Raw genomic sequence first — 23,179 nt, forward strand, 5'->3', positions numbered from 1 at the left:
ATGGCCTAAGATGGGAAAAGGACTTAGCAGAGTTTTTTATTTAACATCTATTTAATGAGTCAAAATGACTTCCCAAGGTATTATTGTAAAATATTCTTGGAGATTTAGAACTCCTGTCTCCTACTAGGCAGGTGATGTTGCGTCCCAGGTTGGCTACTAGGAAAGGCCAAGAGCTCTGGGGAAGCCTCAGGCACTGCCAAAGGAAGAGAGTTCTCTAAGATAATTCCCTCTCATCCCAATTATCCTTCTGTTGATGCTGAGAAATTATATTTAAATTAAATATAAACCAAAACATTTTAGAAATTCTGGGGAGTTTTGGCACCGCATGTTCTCTGGGTTCATCAGCATTCCCATGATTGCCCAGTCATGAAGTGATTCTTGGATGCATGCAAACTACCCTAGAAATTTAGAGTGATAGATGAGCCAGCTCAGCATTAGTTGCTGTGTAATCAGTAAATTCAAGCAACAGAGTTCTACCAGATTGTTTTGGAGAACCACTGTACAGTACTAATTCAACTGATAATTAAGGAATATTCAGTGAGTAAGAAAGTGCTAATATATTCCAGTTCTTTCCTACTCTTACCACTGAATTATCCCATGAGCATAAATATTTTTGAAAGAAAAATTTCTAACTTTTAGTATTTAAAAAACCAATTACTATACTATATTTGTTAAAGGATAATTATATTTTAAAAGGTTATAATCATGACTCTCATGCCTGTATAAAATGAATACTTGTTTTAGTTTCCTGGCTGGTAAACCAAATACCATATAATGGGTAGGCTTAACAACAGGAATATATTGGCTCTTGATTTCAGAGGCCATGTTTCCTCCCAGGGTGAATATATTCTGTCTTGCCAGCAATCTTAGGGGTTCCTTGGCTTTTCTGTCACATGACAGTGAACATGGTGGCATCATTTCTTCTGGGTACCATTGACTTCCAGCTTACTTCTTCCATGGCTTCCCTCTTCTGTGTCTAATTTCCTTTGCTTTTAAGTATTATAGTTCAACCGTATTGGATTAAGGCCCATATTTATTCCATTTAGACACCTCTCCAAAGGTCCTGTTTACAGATGGGTTCATACTCACAGGACCAGGAATTGGGACCTGACCATGACTTTGGTGGGGGGCACTTGTCAAAGAACTTACTAATTAATGAAAGAACCAATGAGATATTACAACCAATTCATAAGAGAATCTCAAGATCAGACAAACATATAAGTCCATCAGGAATATTCAAATATATTTACTTAGTAAATGCAAAACAAGTCAATAGCCACAGGGTAATAATCAATTGCATTCTACCAGATACAATATGCATTTTTATGGACAAGAGTCATTTGCATTACCATCAGTTTTCTACAATTTAGAGAGTTGTAAAATTGTTCAAAAAAGATCACAAAAAGCTGTAGAGTCAGATAACCTAGAAGGTTATGTTATAAACAATGTATAGTTTTCCACTGAAGATGCCCAGTGGTCATTTTGGTTCATTTAAAAATCTTTCATTATTTTTCCTGGTAAATTAGATCTTTATAGGTTACACTCTCTCTGGTTATGCCCCATTTGATTTACCTGGCCATTTCCTTAAGTTCACCTTGTTTGAGGGATACCCGATGAGCTTTCCTTCTTGCTTGTTTAAATAGAACAGGAAAAAGAACATAAAACTTGTATCCAATTGAATATTGCAAGTTAAGAGAGTATGGAAAGGGTCACAATGGACTACATAGCTAAAGAGAGAAATAGAAGAAGGAGGAGGAGGAAGAGGGATAAAGGGGGAGAAGAAAAGATTAAATAATTTGTACCACAATTTCATACATGTTGCAATTACAGAAGTAAGCCTCTTTTTATTACCTGATTTCCTTACTTCTGACTCCTTGGTTTTAACAGACTATCTTAATTCACTAACACCTTTTTTTGGAAGATAGAAAATTTACAAAGGAAAAAGTGTACACTTGTTAAAAAATAGCACAATGGAGTATATTTATTCATACCATTTAATATTCCTTCAGTAACCAAAAATGTAAGTCTAAGCCTTAACATTTTTATAAATCATTCTTTGCTATCATTTGTCATACATATGACATGATACTTTTCATAATGGAAAACTTTTTAGCTCCTTTGTGATTGAAAATGTAATTTGAAGACATTTCAAAGAATACTGCAGTAGGTGTTCTTTATATTTCTCATATGTTATTTGGGTAGTCCACGCTCACACTCCTGCCCACCTTATGCACTCTAAATATATACCTCTGGAGGTTACACAACTAATTTTGAAAGTTATTCAGAAGTGTTTGGCAGTTCAACACTTGAGCAATAGTCCCTCAAAAAGCATGTATGGGTCACTTACCTTTGCTAGTTTTGAAAGCACTTTGATGTATTCTACAAGATTTGGCAGAATTAAATTCTTCTGCCTTTAATTGCAGTGCTTAGCATCCAACAGATGGTTCTTTGGACAAAAGACAAAAGATTTAACTACTTGCATGTGTCTTCTATTCTTGGGTTCTTTATAAAGCATTTTCTTGTATTACAAGAAAATAAGTTGGTTTGTTTTTCAAGTGATGAATATTTGATCACTAACAGCTGATTTACAACTTTTGGTACCCTTTCTGTTCTCTTCTGCATGCAAAGTACCTTTTCTTTTCTTTATAGTGCTGACATAGAGAATAATTCAGGATCCAAGTGTAAACAACTCAACTGTGTGAGACAACACTAGTGGCAAAAATGTAACTGAGGGAACAATGATAAACAAAAGTTCATACTTGACCAGGCTATGAAACCTGCCTAGGAAATGACAACTATACCGCAACTTACCTCTCTTCCTGATGACTAGCAGCTTTCTTTTAGCATGGGCTATAAGATTTTATCCCCAATTTCAGAAAAATTGGGAGAGGGAATGCTGGAGGAACACTATGCAGCATAGAATTATGGAAATTTGCCAAGTCAGTGTAGATTATTTCAAAAGATAGATTGACTCCCTTTCTTTAATAAATTCTTGGAAAATTTCCCAGCTTCATTGCCACTGATCTAGCTTAACCCGTTTTCCTAGTAAATCAGAAAATGAAAGCCTGGAGACTTCAATCTGTTCTAAATTTCACAGTGAGCTAGTGGTAATCAAAACTAGAGCAATGGTTTCTAAACACCCAGTGCCTGGTCATGATAAAGGTATCACCAATCTATGGTGAAATGATAAAAAATAATATAGTAAATCTTCCATGAGTTCTATTTTCATGTTAATGTGTTCATTCTTTTGTAATTGTAGGGGGCAATGTATTTGAATTTTTTTTTTGCCCCCATCTTCCTGTACTTACTTAGCAAAATAAAAATTTAACAATCTTATGTTGACTACTCCAATTTAAAAGTTTACTGGTCCTTTACATGTAAAAGTCTGGGAATCGACAGGCTTGAGAACTTCTGTTCACTTTTGTTTGCATTAAGCATTGTTCCATAGTTTTCATATGATAGGGTTTAGGGTAGTAGTTTGCTGGAGAAAGGACCTCTTTAGCCATTTTTCTCAGCTGCTATAGAGCAAGCACCTCACATCTTTTCTCAACTCACAATTAAAGTTTTGTTTTTTTACTTTCAAGTAATTAGGTTATCAAAAAAATACAAAAAGATGCATTTGTGAATAATCTATCTCCCTATATAGGACTAATAGAAAGTTTATTTAATTTTTTTTTTTATTCTGGCTTTTTGTTTTGTACCTTCTCATACCTCAAGTACAAGAAGATTTAGTTTCCAGTTTTAATCAAGTGCTTTCTAAAATAGTTCACAAACACAACACACACACTCACTCAAGCATACAATTCAACCTCCCACTGGCAACAGGGAGGAGAAATGTTAAGAATTAATGGTAGTTTATTCACATCTCAACTATTTTGGCCTTTTCTGGGGCAACAGTAATATCTATTACTATTCTAGTACCAAAACTGTGTTGTTTTTGTGTAAAGGCAAAATAATCTGTAAAGTAATGCTCCATGTGAGAGTAGCTCATTTTAGAATATATCGGCTACTATGGTAAATGATGGGACCCTGCCATTTCTTAGACTAATATTAATACAGTAACGTTTGAGTATCACCTCTTGTGATTTTTTAAGATCATGTACTTGTCTGCTAATGCATCACATGTCCAGCCCGTGCATTGTTCCAACATTGGTGACACTGCCACTTTGTCAGGCTGGAAAGATGGTCTCAGACTCAATGAGGAAACACTTTATCAAAAGGAAAAGAAAATGAAAATGAGCTACTACCTATGGGCACAGATTAATTCAGCCACAAGAACAAGTGGAAACTGTTCCTTTTAATGCAGTGTTGTGAAATTTTACTTCTTCACATTGTATTAATTCAAGAAATATTTATTTGGCACCTACTCTGTTGCCTTAGTTTGCCAAGCTGCTGTGACAAATACCACCGAATGGGGTGGCTTAAATAACAGGAATTTGTTGTTTTGTGGTTTTGAGGCTAGTAGAAGTAAAAAAATTGAGGTATCAGTGAGGTAGTGCTTTCTCCTGAAAGTTCATAAAATTCTGGTACTAGCTGCCCACAATCCTTATGGTTCATTGGCTTAATAGCCCTGACTCATGTCACGTGATGGTGATGGCCTCTCCTTTCTCTTTTGGGTGCTGCTGACTTCGAGCTTCTCCCTGTGTCCTTCTCTGCCTCTGGTTGTAGGTTTCTTTGTCTTTAGGAGGCCTTCAGTAATCCAGAGTAAGATGCAACTCATTCGGTTGGGCCACATCTTAACAAAATAACGTCTTCAAGAAATCCTGTTTGCAAGGGGTTCATAATCAAGGGAGGGTGGATTATGATTAAGAACATTCCTAAATTGAGGTACATAATTCAGTCTACTGAGTTTGTGTAACACTTTGGGTGCTTATTCTTCTGTATTCTTAAATTGTACACAGATGTGTAGACTTCCACTTGTGCCTTCAACAAGCCTAGGAAAAGAGATGATACATTTATGGAATTATCTGTAATCGAAGTATGAGAGAGTAAAGATAAAGTGTGACAGGACTTGAGAAGAGGAGGAAGTCACTCTTTAAAATGGAGAACAAGGAGGGTCTTCTCGGAGGGGGTGGAATTGGAGCAGAACTTTGAGGAATGGTTAGAAGTTAAACATTCGGGTCTTCACTGTGATATTTCCAGAAGAAGAACTAATTAATACAACAACAGGAGAGGGAAGTTCTGACATGTGTATTGCCAAGGGGAGTCTGGCAAGAATTACAGGACACGTGAAAAAAAAAAGTAGTGGAACATTGAATCACAGTGCAGAATGCTGTGTTCCAGGCTATGGAGTTTAGACTTCATTCTATTAGGCATTAGGGAGCCCCTGGGGTTTGTTAAATATGGGAATAAATTGGTCTATTAGTTTCCTAGGGCTGCCATTATAAAGTACCACAAACTTGATAGCTTCAAGTTACAGAAATTTATTCTCACAATTCTGAAGACAAGAAGTCTGAAGTCAAGTTGCCAGCAGGGCTGTGCTCTCAGTAGCTCTTGGGGAGGATCCTTCCTTGCCTCTTCCTTTTGTCTGGTGTTTGTTAGCAATCCTTGGAATTCCTTGGCTTATAGATGCATCACTCCAATCAATGCCTCCACTGTCATGGCATTCTCCCTGCTTGTCTCTGTCCAAATTTCTCTCATCTTACAAGGACATTAGAATACGGTCCATCTTCACTTGATTATATTTCCAAATAAGGGCACATTCACAGATATTGAGGATTAGGACTTCAATTTATCTTGTGTGGGCACACAATTCAACCTGCACCACTTGGTCAGAATGGGAAATCAAGGCAATTCATCTGGTGGATATATATATATATATATATATATATATGATTGAAGAAAGCAGTAGCCAGGAGTTTGGAGAATGCCTGGGAGCTGTTGGCAGTGGTCCTTGAGAAACCATCAAGAAAACACTGAGAAGGAGAACTGCAGTTGTCGTCATGGGAATGCCAGTGTGATGATGAATGGAAAATAAGCTGGAAAGACAGAATGGAGTAAGTATTGACAATTTATTGAACATGAGGGAAAAAGAGATGGAGAAGAATCAAAGGCTTAATGTTTTAAGAAAAAGAGTGGATTTGAAAGATAAGTTTTGTTTGTGCCACCTTGAATTTGCAGTGCTTGCAGAAATCAGAGATTAACTATCCCAAGAACAATTAGCAATACACAGCATTAAAAAGGTAGATATTAGTACCATATGACAACAAAAAGCCAAATGTCAGAATGGATGGAATAAGTAATACCTTTAAAGTAATAACATTGAATATTAATGGCTTGAATTCTCCAATCAAAAGACATAGACTAATAGAATGGATTTTAAAAAATGAGCCATCTATATATTGTCTGTAAGAGACTCACCTCAGATGTAAGTACACAACCAGGTTGAAAGTGAAAGATTAGAAAAGGATATTCCATGCAAATAGTAACCAAAAAGAGCTGGGGTAGCAATACTTAATGTCTGATGAAAATAGATTTTAAGTCCAAAACTGTTATAAGGGATGAAGATGATCATTATATATTAATGAAAGAGACAGTTCAGCAAGAAGAAATAACTACTAAATATTTATGCACTTAAACCTCAGTGCCCCAAGATACATGAGGCACACACTGGCAAACTGAAGGGAGAAATAGATGTATCTACAATAATAGTTGGAGATTTCAATACACCACTCTCAGTATTAGACAGAAAGTCTGGACAGAGGATAAATAAATAAAAAATCTGAAAGCTTGAATAATATGATAAAGGAACTAGACCTAACAGACATCTATAGAGCATTATACTCCTAACAAGCAAGGTACACATTCTTTTCAAGTGCCCGTGGACCCTTCTCCAAGATAGACCATATGTTGGGTCACAAGAAAAGTCTCAATAAATTCAATAAGATTGAAATTATTCAAAACACTTTTTTGATCATAAGAGAATGGAGCTAGAAATCAATAATGGAGAGAAAATGGGAAAATTCATAAATATATAGAGATTAAACAACACACTCCTAAATAATCAGTCAAAGAAAAACTTGCAAGAGAATTCAGCAAATATCTTGAGATGAATGAAAATGAAAACACAACATATCAAAACCTAAGGGACACTGCAAAGGCAGTGCTAAGAGGGAAATTTATAACTCTCTATACTTACATTAAAAAAGAAGAAAGAGCTAAAATTGAAGACCTAACTGCACACCTGGAGGAAATGAACAGCAAACTCCTCTCAAACCAAGCCAAAGGAAAGAAATTGTGAAAATTAAAAAATAGATGAAATTGAGAACAAAAAAACAATAGAATCAACAAAACCAAAAACTGGTTCTTTGAGAAAATCAACAAAATTGACAAACCCTTAGCTAGACTGACAAAGAAAAAAAGAGAGAAGGTGCAAATAAAATCAGAAATGAGAGGGGGCATTGCCACTGACCCTGCAGAAATAAGAAAGATCCTGAGAGGATACTCTGATCAACTATATGTCAAAAAACTAGACAATGTAGACAAGATGGACAAATGTCTAGAAACACACGAACCACTGATCTTAGAAGAAATAGAAGACCTCAGCAAGTGAAGAGATTCAAATAGTCATCAAAAAATCTCCAAAGATGAAAAGCCCAGGACCAAATGGCTTCACAGGTGAATGTTATCCATCATTAAAAGACGACCTAATACTGATCTTGTCAAGCTCTTCCAAAAATTTGAAGAAAGAATGCTGCCAAACTCATTCTATGAATTCTATGAAGCTAAACTAACATCATGCTAATACCAAAGCCAGATAAAGATACTACAAAAAAATAAAATAACAGACCATTATCTCTAATGAATATAGATGCAGAAATCCTCAACAACAGACTTGCAAACTGAATCCTAAAGCACGTTAAGAGAATTATACACTATGATCAAGTGGGTTTTATCCCAGATATGGAAGGGTGGTTCAACACAAGAAAATTGACTAGTGTAATAAACCACTTTGATAAATTGAAGAAGAAAAATCATATGATGATCTCTATTGATACAGAAAGGGCATTTGACAAAATATAGCACACTTTCTTGATAAAAAACACTCCAAAAGATAGGAATAGAATGAAGATTTCTCAATATGGAAAAGCGCATCTATGGAAAACATACAGCTAGCCTTGTGCTCGAAGTGAAAGACTGAAAGCTTTCCCACTGAGATCAGGAACATGGCAAGGATGCCATTGTCACCATTATTATTCAATATTGTGCTAAAAATTCTAGCTAGAGCAATTAACCTAGACAAAGAAATAAAAGGCACCAAAATAGGAAAGGAAGAAGTATCACTTTCACTGATGACATGATCCTATATCTAGAAAATCCTAAAAAATCCACAACAAAGCTACTAGAATTAATAGTTGAATTCAGCAAAGTGGCGGGATACAAGATTAATATGCAAAAATCAATAGCGTTTCTAGACACTAGTGATAGGCATTCTGAGGAGGAAATCAGAAAAAAAAATTCCATTGATAATAGCAACTAAAAGAATCAAATATTTAGAAATAAACTTAACCAGGGAGATAAAGGACCTATATTCAGAAAACTACAAAACATTGCTGAAAGAAACCAAAGAAGACTTTAATAAATGGAAAGAACATTCTGTTCTTTGTTCATGGATTGGAAGACTATTATCTTCCAATTAAGATGCTAGTTCTACCCAAATTGATTTACAGATTCAACACAATCCCAATGAAAGTCCCAACAGCCTTTTTTTGCAGAAGTCAAAAAGCCAATATGCAAATTTATTTGGAAGGTTAAGGAGGCCCCGAATAGCCAAAAATGTCTTAAAAAAGAAGTATGAATTTGGAGGACTCTCATTTCATGACTTAAAAGCATATTACTTAGCTAGAGTAGTGGTAAAAACAGAATGGTGCTGGCATAGGACAGACAGATTGACCAATGGAACCTAATCGAGATCTCAGAAATTGACCCTTACATCTAAAGTGAAGCTACTTTTGACAATGCAGTTAAGCCCACACAGCTTGGCCAAAACAGTCTATTCAAAAAATGGTGCTGGGAGAACTGGATAGCCATATCCAAAAGAAAGAATGAGGACCAGTATCTTACACTTATACAAAAGTTAATTCAAAATGTGTCAAGGCCCTAAATATAAAAACATATAAAATATAAAATACAACAACCATAAAACTCCTAGGAAAAAAGGTAGGAAAAATCTTCAAGGTTTTGTGATGGGCATTAGTTTCTTAAACCTTACACCCAAAGGATGAGCAACAACAATAACAAAATAGATAAATGGGACCTCCTCAAAATTCAAACTTCTGCACCTCAGAGAACTTTGTCAAAAGGGTGAAAAGGCAGCTAACTCAGTGGGAGAAAATATTTGGCAAAAACATATCTGATAAGGGTTTAATATCCATGATATATAAGGAGATCATACCACTCAACAATAAAAAGATAAACTACCTGATTAAAAAACAGCAAAAGACTTGAAAAGACAATGGCCCAAAGAAAAAATACAAATGGCAAAGCAACAAATGAAAAAATGTTCAAAATCACTAGCAATTAAGGAGATGCAAATCAAAAATATAATGAGATATCATTTCATAACTTTTAGACTGGCTGCTATTAAAAAGTTGGAAAACTGCATGTTGAAGAGGATGTAGAGAGATAGGAATGCTTATTCATTTTGGTGGGAATGTAGATTGGTGGGGATGTGGAGGACTGTTTGGCAGTTCCTAGGGAAGTTGAATGTAGACTTGCTGTGGGACCCGGCAATACCATTGCTAGGTATATACGCAGAAGAACTGAGAGCAGAGACACAAATAGACATCTGTCTGCACTCTGATGTTCATAGCAGCATTATTCATGATAGCCAAAAGTTGGAAACAACCCAGGTATCCATCAACTGATGAATCGATAAACAAATTGTTGTGTATATACACAATGTAATATTATGCAGCTGTAAGAAGAAATGAAGTCGTGAAACATATGACCACATGGATGAACCTGGAGGACATCAGGTTGAGTGAAGGAAGCCAGACCCAAAGGACAAATACTGTATAGTTGTGCTATTACAGACTAAATATATTTAATGAAATATAAATATAGCATCTGAAATATTAATATGGGTAAAATTGCATATATAAGAGTGTTTTTCTATGAAGCTGAACAAATATAGGCTAATACTACAAAATGTTAATATCAGACCAAAAGGAAACATTGTACTGAGTGGACGAGCCCAGACACAGACTGCTGGATTTTGTATGATTTCATTTGGGTAGAGTGTAAGTACAGATCAATTTATAAAGATGAAATTAGATTCATGGTTGTATCAGGCTGGGGAATGAATGCTAGGGGGTGTGGAGTCTTTCTTTTTGGAGTAATGAAATTGTTCTGAAATTTTTGAGATCATGAATGTACAACACTGTGATTATACTTAAAGCCATTGGTGATATACTTTGGATCGGTCATATGATATGTGAATATATCACATAAAACTGCTTACTAAACAAATAAATAATTGTGCAAGAATAGCCAGAAATAGCACCTATGCACAGCAGGGGAAATGGAGAGTTTGAGAGGTGAGGACTGGAGAGGCCCTGTGAGTGTGACCCCAGTCCTGGCTCTAGCATGTATTATGTAACCTTGGGCAAGTTCCTCACTTCTCTAAACTGCTTTTCATTTATAAAATGGGACCAATAAAGTCCCTACTGTTCTGCTAAGAAAGAGGCAGAAACTAAATGCTACACAAAGGCAATTTTATTCAATCAAATGAGTTTCAGGTTATATCAAATAGCTGTAACAATTGAGCAATCGCAGAAAAGAAGAGTCATTAATTAAAGACATAGATAGGAATAAAAGTATATACAACCACTTACCAAATGGGGGAAAACATAACATCTGATCTCTGACGAGGCTGGGACGTCCCTTTTGCAGCTGATCAGAGTCCCGATTGGAAAAACAGTCCCAGGCAGAGTGTCCCCCGCCTCATGGGTGAGTTTTCAACTGGCAGCTTGGGGACCATCCCTTTTAAGGGGTTCCAAACCTCAGACCTCCAGTGAGTCTTGCAACTCCTGAGGAATGACCTCATCAGAAGTAACCAAGTCCATCTGGTGGGGGGTGGCCAGCCCTCCACAGGAGAGACAGTGTCTCGAGGGGTCTTTGTTCTATTTTATTCATGGTACACTGAATAGGAACATAAAGCTTTTCAGCTTTTAATTTTACAGGGGATACAAACTGGATGTGTAACCATTGTATCTGGTGACTTGCTCCTTTTAAACATTTGTTTTTGGATACTGGGTGACGGGATAGCCTGCATAGCAGTGTTAGAACATTCCAAAGGACAAGTTAATCATTTACAATTCTAGGCTAAAACAGCAGAGACTATTGATTAGAAAACTTATGAATTCAAAATTCTTAATAACTTTCTTATAGTACATCACCTACTTATAGAGTTATTGCCACGTTTAAATAAGATAGTACATATTTATATTCAGGCTGAGCCAGACTTTCTTAAACAAGTGAGAATTATTTAAATCTTTAATACAAAAGTGGGGGCCTGGGAGGGAGACTTGGAATTTCTCAGGCATAAATTACTTCTAACCCTAAAGTGTGAAAGACTTGTAAAGTAATCACTCAGTTCCCTGAAATTGGTATTACAAATATTACAGGACTGAGTAGGACTTTATGACTCAAAACTTGCTTGGAAAAGCACTGCTCTTCAAGTTAAATATGTACACTCTGTTGATTGAGTGATGTGCACTGTTCATGCTTATCACTAATTAAAATGCGATTTTCCAAATGCATTTGCTCAATATCACTTTACTAGTTGTTTTATTGATGAGATTTTTTTTTCAATTGAGAACAAGAAAGTTACATAGTTGACTGAAAAGACAGTTTAGCTTTCCTGGTGACTGCAGTGATATAGTGCCAGAATATAAGGAAAAGAGGGAACCCTGTCACCAGTGTCTGCCAGTACGGGTGTTTGTGGGGAAACAGGGCTTCTGGAATACTGACCGGCCAAGGAACAGAAATATTATTCAGAAATATCTAGGCACTGATGTTGCTCTCTTCTCCTACGAGAAAATATGACTTTGCTGCCATTCAATTTGGCTCAAGATCCAGACCAGCCAGGTACTTTAAATAGAATCTCCAGTTTGTTGGTGTAAGTTGGAATAGCCACATAAGCCTGAGTATGAAAGGACAATGTTGTGGCAAAAAGTCAACTTCATTCTCAACTCTGGCAGGAGGCTCCTCCCCACCCAGGGAGTGTCAGTGGGAGCAGCAGCCTCAGCGGGAACCAATGCCTAAGGGAATACCACCTGGGGATGTGCTGAATCTGCTCCTGCTCTGGGTCACCACTTTCTCTGATTTCTGTAGCCTGGGGTGAATAAATTGAAACTTGCAGCAGATGTATGTATCATCTATTCAACCAGTCGGCATCATAACTGCAAGATGCATTAGTTTTAGAAATTGAAGTGAGTAAAGCAGCATTTTTCAAATGCCTAACTTGGCTTGATCACCTTAAGCCCCGCAGATATCTTTTGGTCTTCATTATAGTTGTCCTCAACCTAAATACTTTAGTAGAGGCAGATAAGTTGGTTTGAAATCATGACCAAAATATATGTGGTAAAGTTATGGAAGATTGATAAATTAACCTCAGCAAACATGACTCATAGTTACTTGTTTATGTATGTCTGTATATGCTCTTAAGCCAATGAAGGTGGGGGCCTTTTTCCTGGGAGTGTCTGCAGAACTGAGCAATGTTATTTGTTAATTTGACTACTAGTTGACTTTTTTAAATGGATGGACCATCCTTTAATGGGACCTCTGTTACAAATATGTTAATACTGTGTGGATATAAAAGCCCTTGATTTGTTCTGAAACTTCGTGAAGAAATAATTCTTAATATATTTATCTATTATTTTATTTCTTTGAGATAATTAATATGTAAATTATTGTTTTGTAGACTTGAAACTATCCCATTATGGCTTTCCTTGGACTCTTCTCTTTGCTGCTTCTGCAAAGTATGACTTTAGGGGACAGTATCCCTGATGAAACCATTGCCAGGTTGTCAGTGAATATGTATAACCATCTTCGAACCACTGGGGAAGATGAAAATATTCTCTTCTCTCCATTAACCATTGCTCTTGCAGTGGGAATGATGGAACTTGGGGCCCAAGGGTCTACTCTGAAAGAAATCCATCATTCAATGGGATATGACAGCCTGAAGAATGGTAAGTGTGCTTAGGTTTGATTTCTCATGATAGTTTGACTTTAATTTTAAGCTCAGGTTTGTCAGTGTCTAATGTCAGATGTACCAGTATTTTCACAGGGTAAGAAAGTGATCGCATTGAGATGGGAGTTTGACAATATGGCTGGGAGAAGGGATTAGGAAACCAAAGGAAAGTGTCCATCCCTGGCTCAGTGAACCTAAGGAAATTACCTCATATTTTTTTAAAAGTTTAAATGACTTGTACTTGGACAAAGAAAAGGAAACATGGTTCCTGCCCTCCTGGAGTTTACAGTGTAGAGGGAGAGGCATAATAATCAATTAGCACACAAAAATGGTAAAACTACAATTGTGATGAATGTTATAAGAAAAAGAACTTGGTTCTCCAGGAGTATCAGAAATTTTTGCTTAGAATAAAGTATATCCTTTTTGTTCAAACAGCACCCAATAACATTTTTTGAAATGTATTATTATGAAAATTATTCATTTGGGGAAAATTTCTAGCCCAAAGGAATTTTGTAATCACTATGACATAATGTATTATTTGTATTTTAATGCCTCTATTATACATGTGAATGGACTTGTAAAACTGTTGAGAACTAAAGCGAATTCTAATAGGACTCTCTTGATTTTTAAACTAGGTGATTAATCTTTGTTATTGTTACTGAGTAATTATAAAATAAGACTAAGTGAAAGTAGCTTAAGTACTTTAAAAAAAAACACCACCAAAAAATCTCTACTTTGTGGATTCTGGATGAGATAACTAATGATTAAAATTTAAATTATCAGTTGATAATATTAAGCAGCAAAAAGTTCGTTTGAACATCAAGGAGTCGTACAGACACTGGAATCTCTACCATATTTGTGTGGGAAGGAAGGTAGACTGTTCCCTTGGATCCCTGTTGTATTTGTCTCTCTTGAAATATGGTTTTACATTGTGTTTAATGCTCCCTGACTCTCCTTGATCTTTTCCCATGTTTGTTTCACTAATAAACATATCCTTTGGCATCTTCCAGGTGAAGAATTCTCTTTCCTGAAGGACTTTTCTAACATGGTAACCGCTGAGGAAAGCCAGTATGTGATGAAAATTGCCAGTTCCCTCTTTGTGCAAAATGGAGTTCATGTCAATGATGAATTTTTGAAAATGATGAAAAAATATTTTAATGCAGAAGTAAATCGTGTGGACTTCAGTAAAAATATAGCTGTGGCCAACCACATCAATAAATGGGTGGAGAATAACACAAATAGTATGTCATTTGGTTCTTTTCTTTATAACTTAGTTTTAACTATCTTTTGCTTCTGAAATTATTTGACCCCGTACTCCTTTTGCATTTTGAACATTAATTGGATATCTAACAATTATTTTTTTATGAATTATGATTTATTTTAGAGGCATTGTTTATGAACAAACATTTGAGAAAAGTTAAATTTTTTATTAGGTGTAGCATTTTGGCACCAAAAAATTAATGTATAAAATTGTATCCTCCACCTGGTAAATTTCTTTTACATAGTAATCTTAACTAGAGTGTGAAATTTTGCTTGAGTTTATGAATTAAATATTTGTTAGAATAGCAGTTGGTGCTTCTTTCAACCATAGGATTAAAATCAAATGAGGAAACGGACTTTTGCCCAGTGGTTAGGGCGTCCGTCTACCATATGGGAGGTCCGCGGTTCAAACCCCGGGCCTCCTCGACCCGTGTGGAGCTGGCCATGCGCAGCGCTGATGCTCGCAAGGAGTGCCGTGCCACGCAAGGGTGTCCCCCGCGTGGGGGAGCCCCACGCGCAAGGAGTGCGCCCGTGAGGAAAGCCGCCCAGCGTGAAAAGAAAGAGCAGCCTGCCCAGGAATGGCGCCGCCCACACTTCCCGTGCCGCTGACGACAACAGAAGCGGACAAAGAAACAAGACGCAGCAAATAGACACCAAGAACAGACAACCAGGGGAGGGGGGGAAATTAAATAAATAAATAAATCTTTAAAAAAAAAAAAATCAAATGAGCTATAAATTAGAATTTAAAGAAGTTCATTAGTTTTTAATCCACAGAATCTGATTGGTTAAAAAGAAAGTATACAGGACTCCTTTAAAAAAGAGCAGCCCATTTTAAGCCCTAAGATATGGAGAGGGTATAGGATGAGTTGCTTTTATTTTAAATTTTATTTCTAATTCATCTTTTTAAATATATTTCAGGTTTCCAGGTGTCTCATATTTCACAATTTTATTTTCCAGCTGTACCAGCAAAATAATTGAAATTACAATCTAAAAAATGAGGCCAAATTAAAAGTAGATTAGTATAGCTATTCATGAAGTGGAGTCATATTGCCAAGCTCCCAAAATCATGTTAAATGTAATAAATTTTATATTGGGGAAAAAATTCCTGACCAGAAGTACTATAAAATCTCCCAATTCTAAGCCACCTTCTACCTTGAAAAGTGCTAGAATTAATTAATAAAATGAAAGAATACCAAGCAGATTTTGGTTCTACATTTTTCAACTATTGAGATTAAAATGTGGGATAAAATATGGATTTTTTTTTTTACATTTAAAGAATGTCAGGGTAATAATCTACCAAAATGTATTGAATTATTAAAAGCTTTTTCCTTCCAAACTGTTTTTGATACTACTAGCATACAACAGAGATCCAATCTCTTTCAAAATTCATTTGGAAAGAGCATTTCAAATGATATAGAATAAAGCCTCGTGATTTAAATTGGCTTTCACTCATCTATTTTCACCGACTCAAAAGCAATTATGTTTGGTGGAAAGATTTCTAATATAGGTTGGGAAAGAGTTCAAATTGGAAGAATTTTAATGATAACAAGAAACATTTTTTGAGTGCTTAATTGTGTTGACTTTTACATGCATCACAAATAGAAAATAATGAAGCTGAGGTTCTGTTGTATATGGTTGTATAGTTTGTGCAGAAGTGTCAAATTGCTACTAGCAACTTATTCTAAGTAGTATGGGCCTTTTGGATGTCCTTAATCTGTAATTATTTATCCTTTGAAAGTAAGATACTGTTTATTTTGATTGAAAATTTGGCAGAGGTATGTATTTTCTCTGGATCACCCTATCCAGATGGTAGTTTGCTAACCTTTTGTTCCCCACTTCACCTTCCAATTTAATGTAAATTTCATCTGCTTATTTTTTTTTTGAAAGATCTGCTGAAAAATTTGGTATCCCCAAGAGACTTTGATGCTGCCACTCATCTGGCACTCATCAATGCTGTCTACTTCAAAGGGAACTGGAAGTCACAATTTCGACCTGAAAATACTAGGACCTTTTCCTTCACTAAAGATGATGAAAGTGAAGTCCAGATTCCAATGATGTATCAACAAGGGGAATTTTATTATGGTAAGACATATTGGCTGTTTTTTTCTCTTTTTACAGTGTATTAACAAATTTCTAAGAAAGAACACGAAATAGTCATTACTCAAACTGCTTGTCAACCTAGTTTGGGCTACAGTTCAGTTTCCTTGGCTCCTTTTTCAAAGGCTTCTAATTAGATCCTGAGTGAATATTAGATGCATTGATAGTTTTCCAGTATGTTTTTTTTTAATTTATAAAGTTGCCCATACCTGCCAGAGAGGCTTTATCATGTGAAAATACCTGACACTGTGTAATAACATTCTGAGTTACTCCAAAGAGTTATCAACTTTGATGTAGATTGGTTCAAGAGCTTACTTTGGTCTTGCCACTTTTTTAATTACAAGCATTCTTCTCTCACACATGGACTTTTCTTTCCTTTAACATTTTACTTTCAGGCTCGTGTATATATGGCCAGACAAAATTTTTCATTTATAGTTTCATTTATTGAAAATCTCTAAGTTGGGATGCAATTAATTATTTTTTACCTTATTTTCAAAGATGTTTTATCAGACTTTTCAGAATTTTAATTCTCCCTGTACACTATATTGAATTGTAATAGTTTATTGTCATAGCAGAAATGTAATTTTCAAGCCAATTAAGTATGTTAAAACTAATACTTTATTTTATTTAAAAGTAGATTGCAAAATTAAAACACTGTAATCACAGTAAGTCAAATTAACAAAATAAGAAAGGAAAATGCCTATTTATATGCAAACCAAAATGCTTAGTGTGAATTTTTAAAGGTCATAGATCAGTTATAGGAAAATATTCATAACAAAAGCATTACATTTGTTTTGAAAATGGGTGAAATTTTAAAGTAGCAACTGTATCATTTTTTAAGACTTTGTTTATAAAAACCTAGTCAATTTGGCTAAGTTCATAGAGTGCAAAGCCAATTACCTAATTTGGAAGTCTTAATCATCACAAATATACCAGATAACTATCATATAATGCTTAGATTTCCTTTTGGCTGTGCTACCTTGGCCTAAAAACTTGTAGTTGTGGTAATGATAGAGTACCAGGTGTTACATGGTAAATTTTTCCCTTCTTAGAAATCAGGTAGTTATTGTTATATGTGATTGCTAGCCAACTTGGAGCCAGAATTTTATTTTTTTAGTCTAGACTTTTCATTGTTTCTAATGCTATTCTCTAAATACGGGCTTATTTGAGTTATCTCGTTTTAAAGTTAAAACTAAGTCTAGAGAACATTTTATGGCAACTGTTAACTAATTGTAAGGATTATAAAATAAAATAAGTCTTGAAGGCTCAGAATTCACTGAATTTCAGAGCCTATTTTCCAATAGCCCTCAGAAGCCTGAATTACACATATTCTATACACTGCTTTGGTGAAAAGTTATAGCAAATTTAAGTCTTTTATTATTTTTAATAACCTTTGATATGGGCTTTTTAGAATTTTCTTTCCTTTTCAGGGGAATTTAGTGATGGCTCAAATGAAGCCGGTGGTATCTACCAAGTCTTAGAAATACCATACGAGGGAGATGAGATCAGTATGATGCTCGTACTGTCCAGACAGGAAGTTCCACTGGCCACTCTGGAACCACTTGTCAAAGCACAGCTGATTGAAGAATGGGCAAACTCTGTGAAGAAGCAAAAAGTGGAAGTGTACCTGCCCAGGTGAGATGCTTCCATGTGACTCCCTTTGAGAGCATGGAGGCAGGATAACAATGAGCTTTCTGACACAGAAAAACAATTGCCACTGTTTTTTTTTCCCCTTTATTTTAAAAGAAGCTTTAGATTACATAAATGTTACACTGAAAATGTAGGAGATTCCCATATACCCTACTCCCAACCCCTTCCAAAGTTTCTTCCATTAGCAACATCTTTCATTAGTATGGTACATCTGTTACAATTGATGAAAATATATTGAAGCATTGCTACTAACTATGGTCTATAGTTACATTATGGTTTACACTTTGCACCACACAATTTTATAGGTTTTGATAAGATATATAATGACTTGTATCTGTCATTGCAATATCATGTGGAACAATTCCAATGTCTCAAAAATGCCCCATGTTATACCTATTTTTCCCTCTCCCTCCCCTCAGAACCTTTGGTGACCACTGTCTTTATATCAATGTTAAAAGTTCTTCCATTACTAGAATAATAATTCTACTTTAGGTTCATAGCTGCATTTCGTCCCATAGATTTGTTCCTTAATTTTGAGGATTTGGGGATGGTGATGTCCATTCTGCTTCCGATTGAGAGGGGCCTTAGATCCTATGGGGCAGGGGGTGGAACTGTTTTGCTTGCAGTAGTAGATACTCTCTGTTTTGTGGGATGGATATTGTCCGTCATCATCCGTTTGTTAGCTGTCCAGGGTGAGTCCGATGAACTGGAAAGTAGGTATTGGCTGCAACTCTGCTAAGATTCAGGGCCAAGTGGCTAATGAACAGCTGGAAGATTTAAGTCTCTGGGACATATATTTAATGGGTATAGTGCTAATTATGTTCAAATAAAAGGGGCAGAGGAACCATGTGTGGGAAAATTAAAAATGGGTTTAACTCTGATACATTGGGGAGCTAGGTTATCATATATTCCAAGGTAAGCCCCACTGACAGGATGCTTTTAATTCCTGAGGCTGTCTGCCCTGCCCATGGTATCTAGATGTCTCTAGAGCCCTCAGGAGCACCCCTGCTTGAGGCACTGTTTACTGTTCTTGCCACTGTTTTTAATTTTAAGTGTTATGCTGCTGTCTTCTCCTCCTCCTCTCCCTCCCCACCCTTTCTTCCTTCTGGTGTCCCTCCTTCCCTCCTCCTCCTCCTCCTCCTCTTTCTCCTCCTTCTTTTTCTTTTAATGTATCCTTTCATACCCAAGCATTCCTGCTCAGAAACACTTCCTCGCTTATTGATTCATTCAGTACCACTTACCATGACCTAATTTCAGATATGATTCAATATGCTTACCTTCTTTTTTAGAAGGTTTTTCTATAGATTGTCTCATAATATCATTTGCATTGACAGTCCTCTAGATCATTAATATTTAAAAGTTGATTATATAGTTGGAGAGAAAATAACCTCAGACGTTGTGGAAGAACTGCAAGCCAGTCACTGCTAGATGTCAAAATGAAATAATAAATAAGCCCGAAGAAGAAACTCTGCTTAAAATCATCCCGTGGCTGAAAAAGTAAAATCCATGGGGCCTGACCACCTTCCCATTTCTCAATCCCACCTCTAGCCTCTCACCTCATCAAAGATTGTATTTTTTTACCCAAGTGTGTGAAGTTACAATGCATACAACATGCTCTTTTCATGTCTCTGGGTCTCTATTTATATTCTGACTTTTGCCTAAAATGCCTTCCTTGCATTTCTTTGCCAGATTTATTACTGAGCCTTCAGGGTATAATTCTGGCTTTTGTTCTTCTAGGAAGCCTTCCAAGAATCACCTGATGGAACCAAATGGTCTTCATTTATGTCTCACTTATGTATCTCCTTGTTATTATCTGGTATCACCCCACAATAACATTACCTTTTGGCTGATCACTTTCCTTCTCTAAGTTCATCTAGGGTAGAGTCAATCCTGTCCTTCATAGTAGAGACAATAAATGTTTGGAAAACTGACCCAACTAGAAGTATTTATTCTATCCTTGAACACCATAAAGCCTAGAGTGGAACTAGTCCTATAAACACACATAATGTGTTTATAAACATAATATTTAAATTTCGATTATAAAATAAAACACAAATAAGCAACAAGTAAACATATATGTGTGCATGCTTATGTGGGAATACAGTTCTAATACTCATTCCATAGTAAGAAAACTATACAAGTGTAAGTAATTAATACGTGAGAAATAAGATGCCAATATTAAAACTGAATTATTAAAATCTCATCAGCTCATTCTTATTTGTTCCAATTCTAGGAATTATCATTTCATGTAAACGTCTATTATTCCAAAAAGCTGATAATTTGCTTATATTAATGAATGAGAACTATTTGGGACTGTAGATGTTTTCAATTAAAAATAATATAAATACATTATGTTATATATTCATCATATCTGAGCATACATAATATATGGCCATACATTTGTTATTCTACATATAAAAATTAAGGTAACCAGAATCCAAATGATGGATTTTTTTTTTTTTTTTGGCTAGTATATTACCTTGTCTTATTTTCCAAGGCAATATGTTTATGTAAAAAAAATTTCACTGTAAGTCTATGAGCAAAGATAGTCAATGAATATCTAACAAAGAAAGCCAAGTTTTTGTTACATATAGTAATTGACTTCTACATACATAATATATAAGCGGTGTATCAACTCTAAAAGAGCAATTTACTTTTGAACATTAATAATTAAATTTAAATTGCTATTTAAATCAGTTCTAACTTGTAAAACATTTAGTTCATGTTAGCCTTCATCTAGTGACCTTTTATCATTCATTTTGTGTTTTTAATTTCATTTTATAGGGAATTCCTTTTAATAATATAGGAAATTCAGTACAATGCTAATGTTTCCTTTATTGACTTCAAGTGACTAAGTACCATATCTCTAAATACTTAGTTTCTGTAAGGATGCAAAGTTGTATAGGGGTATTTTAACAGTATTCTAAATGAATACTTAATAAGTATCACATATTCTAAACTACCTATATTCTCCAGAAAATTGGCCTCCAGGTCCTGTCCCCTGGGAAATTGAATGTGGTAGCAGAAGAAAATTAAAATTTCATTTTCAAAGGACTACTCTTTGCTTATGAAATAGCTTAGTTTGTTTGCCATATCAATGCCTGTTACTCAACTAGGCGCAGTTAATCACCATGTAGCCATTTCTCCAGGAGTTCTATAATCTCTTCCTGCATGGCTAATCTAAGACAGGGAAGCTAAATAGCTAGATAAAATAAACTTGTTTCTTTTTTAGCAGATTGACTGTTTTCAAATACTTATATGTGAGTAACAATCAATGGAAAAAATATCCACTCCCTCTATTTTACAGAATTAGAAGTCACTAAATTTTCAGTGAAGGTGTGAAATTTGTTTCCCAGTTTTAGCAATGGTTAAAAGTTTGTAATACCTGTGTTCCAGAGTTATGTCAGTCTTTAATGGTTTGTATAGTTTTGGCCATGTAATGATATTGCCTCAGACTTGCAATTTGCATTTCTGTAATTTTGCTATCTTCTGGTCCTGCTTGGCAAGTTCTTTTACTTTTTATTATACTAGAGTTTATACAAACATCTTTAAGCAGTACAGGGTTTTTTATGTTTTCTTTTTATTGATTTTTTTTAATCGGGAGGGGGAAGGGGCATATACTTTGTATTTTTGCTCTTTATTCATTTTCCCCTGAAAAATAAGCCATATAGGAATCAGATGCTAAATTGACAGTGTACTTTTTTATCCAAAATGCAAGCTCCTTATTCAGGCCCAGGGTAAGATGACTATGCCTGTGTGATATCACCAAATCCCCACTGACTTACCACAGGCTTTATGTATGGTCATACATCTCTAAGGCTTAAATAATATTGCCAGCAGTCTTTTCTTCCAACTTATCCACGGTAGTAAAAACCATTGGACTAATATATATTAATAACATAAATATAATGTCTGAAAAGCCCTAGAACAGTGCTTGGTACAGAATTAGCATCACATAATTATTACTTGTTATTACTATTAGTGTTTATGTCTCATTATACAATTTAAGTCCTGTAGGGGTTTAATATTATTGATGAATTCCAAAAAGAAATATTGGATTATGTTTGTAAACTGGCCTTTTTCTCTGGGCATAGAGATTATATTGGAGTCAGAGGTTTACTTGAGTAAATAATGATTAAGGGTTTGATTGAGCCATATAAGTAGGATGTTGCATCCCTGCCCCCTTGGTGGGTGGGCGCTCATAGAGAAAACAACATGGCGAAAGAGTTAGGGTCTTGAGGTAGAGCCCTGGGAAGTAAGCACACAGAGGAGCTTGGTTGTGAGGAAAGAGAAGCAAGCCCTGGGAAGAGAAGAACCAGGAATGCCTGAACACTGGCAGACATTGGCAGCTGTCTTGCTCTAACACATGATAAAAGACTTTGATGAGGGAAGTAACTTATGCTTTATGGCCTGATAACTATAAGTTTCTACCCCAGATAAATACCCCTTATAAAAACCAACCCATTTCTGGTATTCTGCATCTGCACCCCTTTGGCTGACTAATACAAGTCCTAATATTTATTTTGTGTTAATCTTATACATTGCTTTATATGTACTTACCTCTACAGAGGATTTTTTTTTTAAACCTGACTCTTCTGAACCTTATCCTCTTCATTATATTTTTTGCTTTTCAGTCTCAGTATTTGGAATGCAGATGTACTTTGCTGTAGTACCTTTTAATTCTTACTTTTATAGTCTCAGATTTGTCATTTGTGATCAGAGTGCTGGAAATCAAAGGATGTGGAGTGGTTCTCCATCTGTACCCAGAAACCATACTGTTCTTTTGAAATGATTCTCTCTATTGATAAAGCATCTTCATTTCATGTTTCTAAAGGAGAACTAATAATAAGCCATCTGATTTTTGTTCTTTAGATGGGTATTTTTTATTAGGTTTTTCTAGGAAGAGTCTGGTTAGTTTCTTAATTGCTTATAAATTTTAGAAATCTCCTTATATTTAATATGTATTTGTTCTTAACA

The 23,179-nt window shown here is 35.5% G+C and overlaps 1 protein-coding gene across 2 annotated transcripts in view; it reads left to right on the top strand.

Annotated features, from left to right (window-relative positions):
• SERPINI1 (serpin family I member 1) overlaps nt 1-23,179 on the top strand; it is an 85,986-nt gene that overhangs the window by 46,635 nt on the left and 16,172 nt on the right. For both annotated transcript variants that reach the window (XM_004447941.3, XM_058295241.2), the window contains exons 2-5: nt 12,926-13,193; nt 14,206-14,436; nt 16,343-16,537; nt 17,983-18,187. In XM_004447941.3, the coding sequence (XP_004447998.2) occupies nt 12,944-13,193; nt 14,206-14,436; nt 16,343-16,537; nt 17,983-18,187 (881 nt within the window). In that variant the 5' untranslated portion in view covers nt 12,926-12,943. The remainder of the gene's footprint in view (nt 1-12,925; nt 13,194-14,205; nt 14,437-16,342; nt 16,538-17,982; nt 18,188-23,179) is intronic.

The sequence above is a fragment of the Dasypus novemcinctus genome, chromosome 4 (assembly GCF_030445035.2).
Source record: "Dasypus novemcinctus isolate mDasNov1 chromosome 4, mDasNov1.1.hap2, whole genome shotgun sequence".
Classification (NCBI taxonomy): Eukaryota; Metazoa; Chordata; class Mammalia; order Cingulata; family Dasypodidae; genus Dasypus; species Dasypus novemcinctus.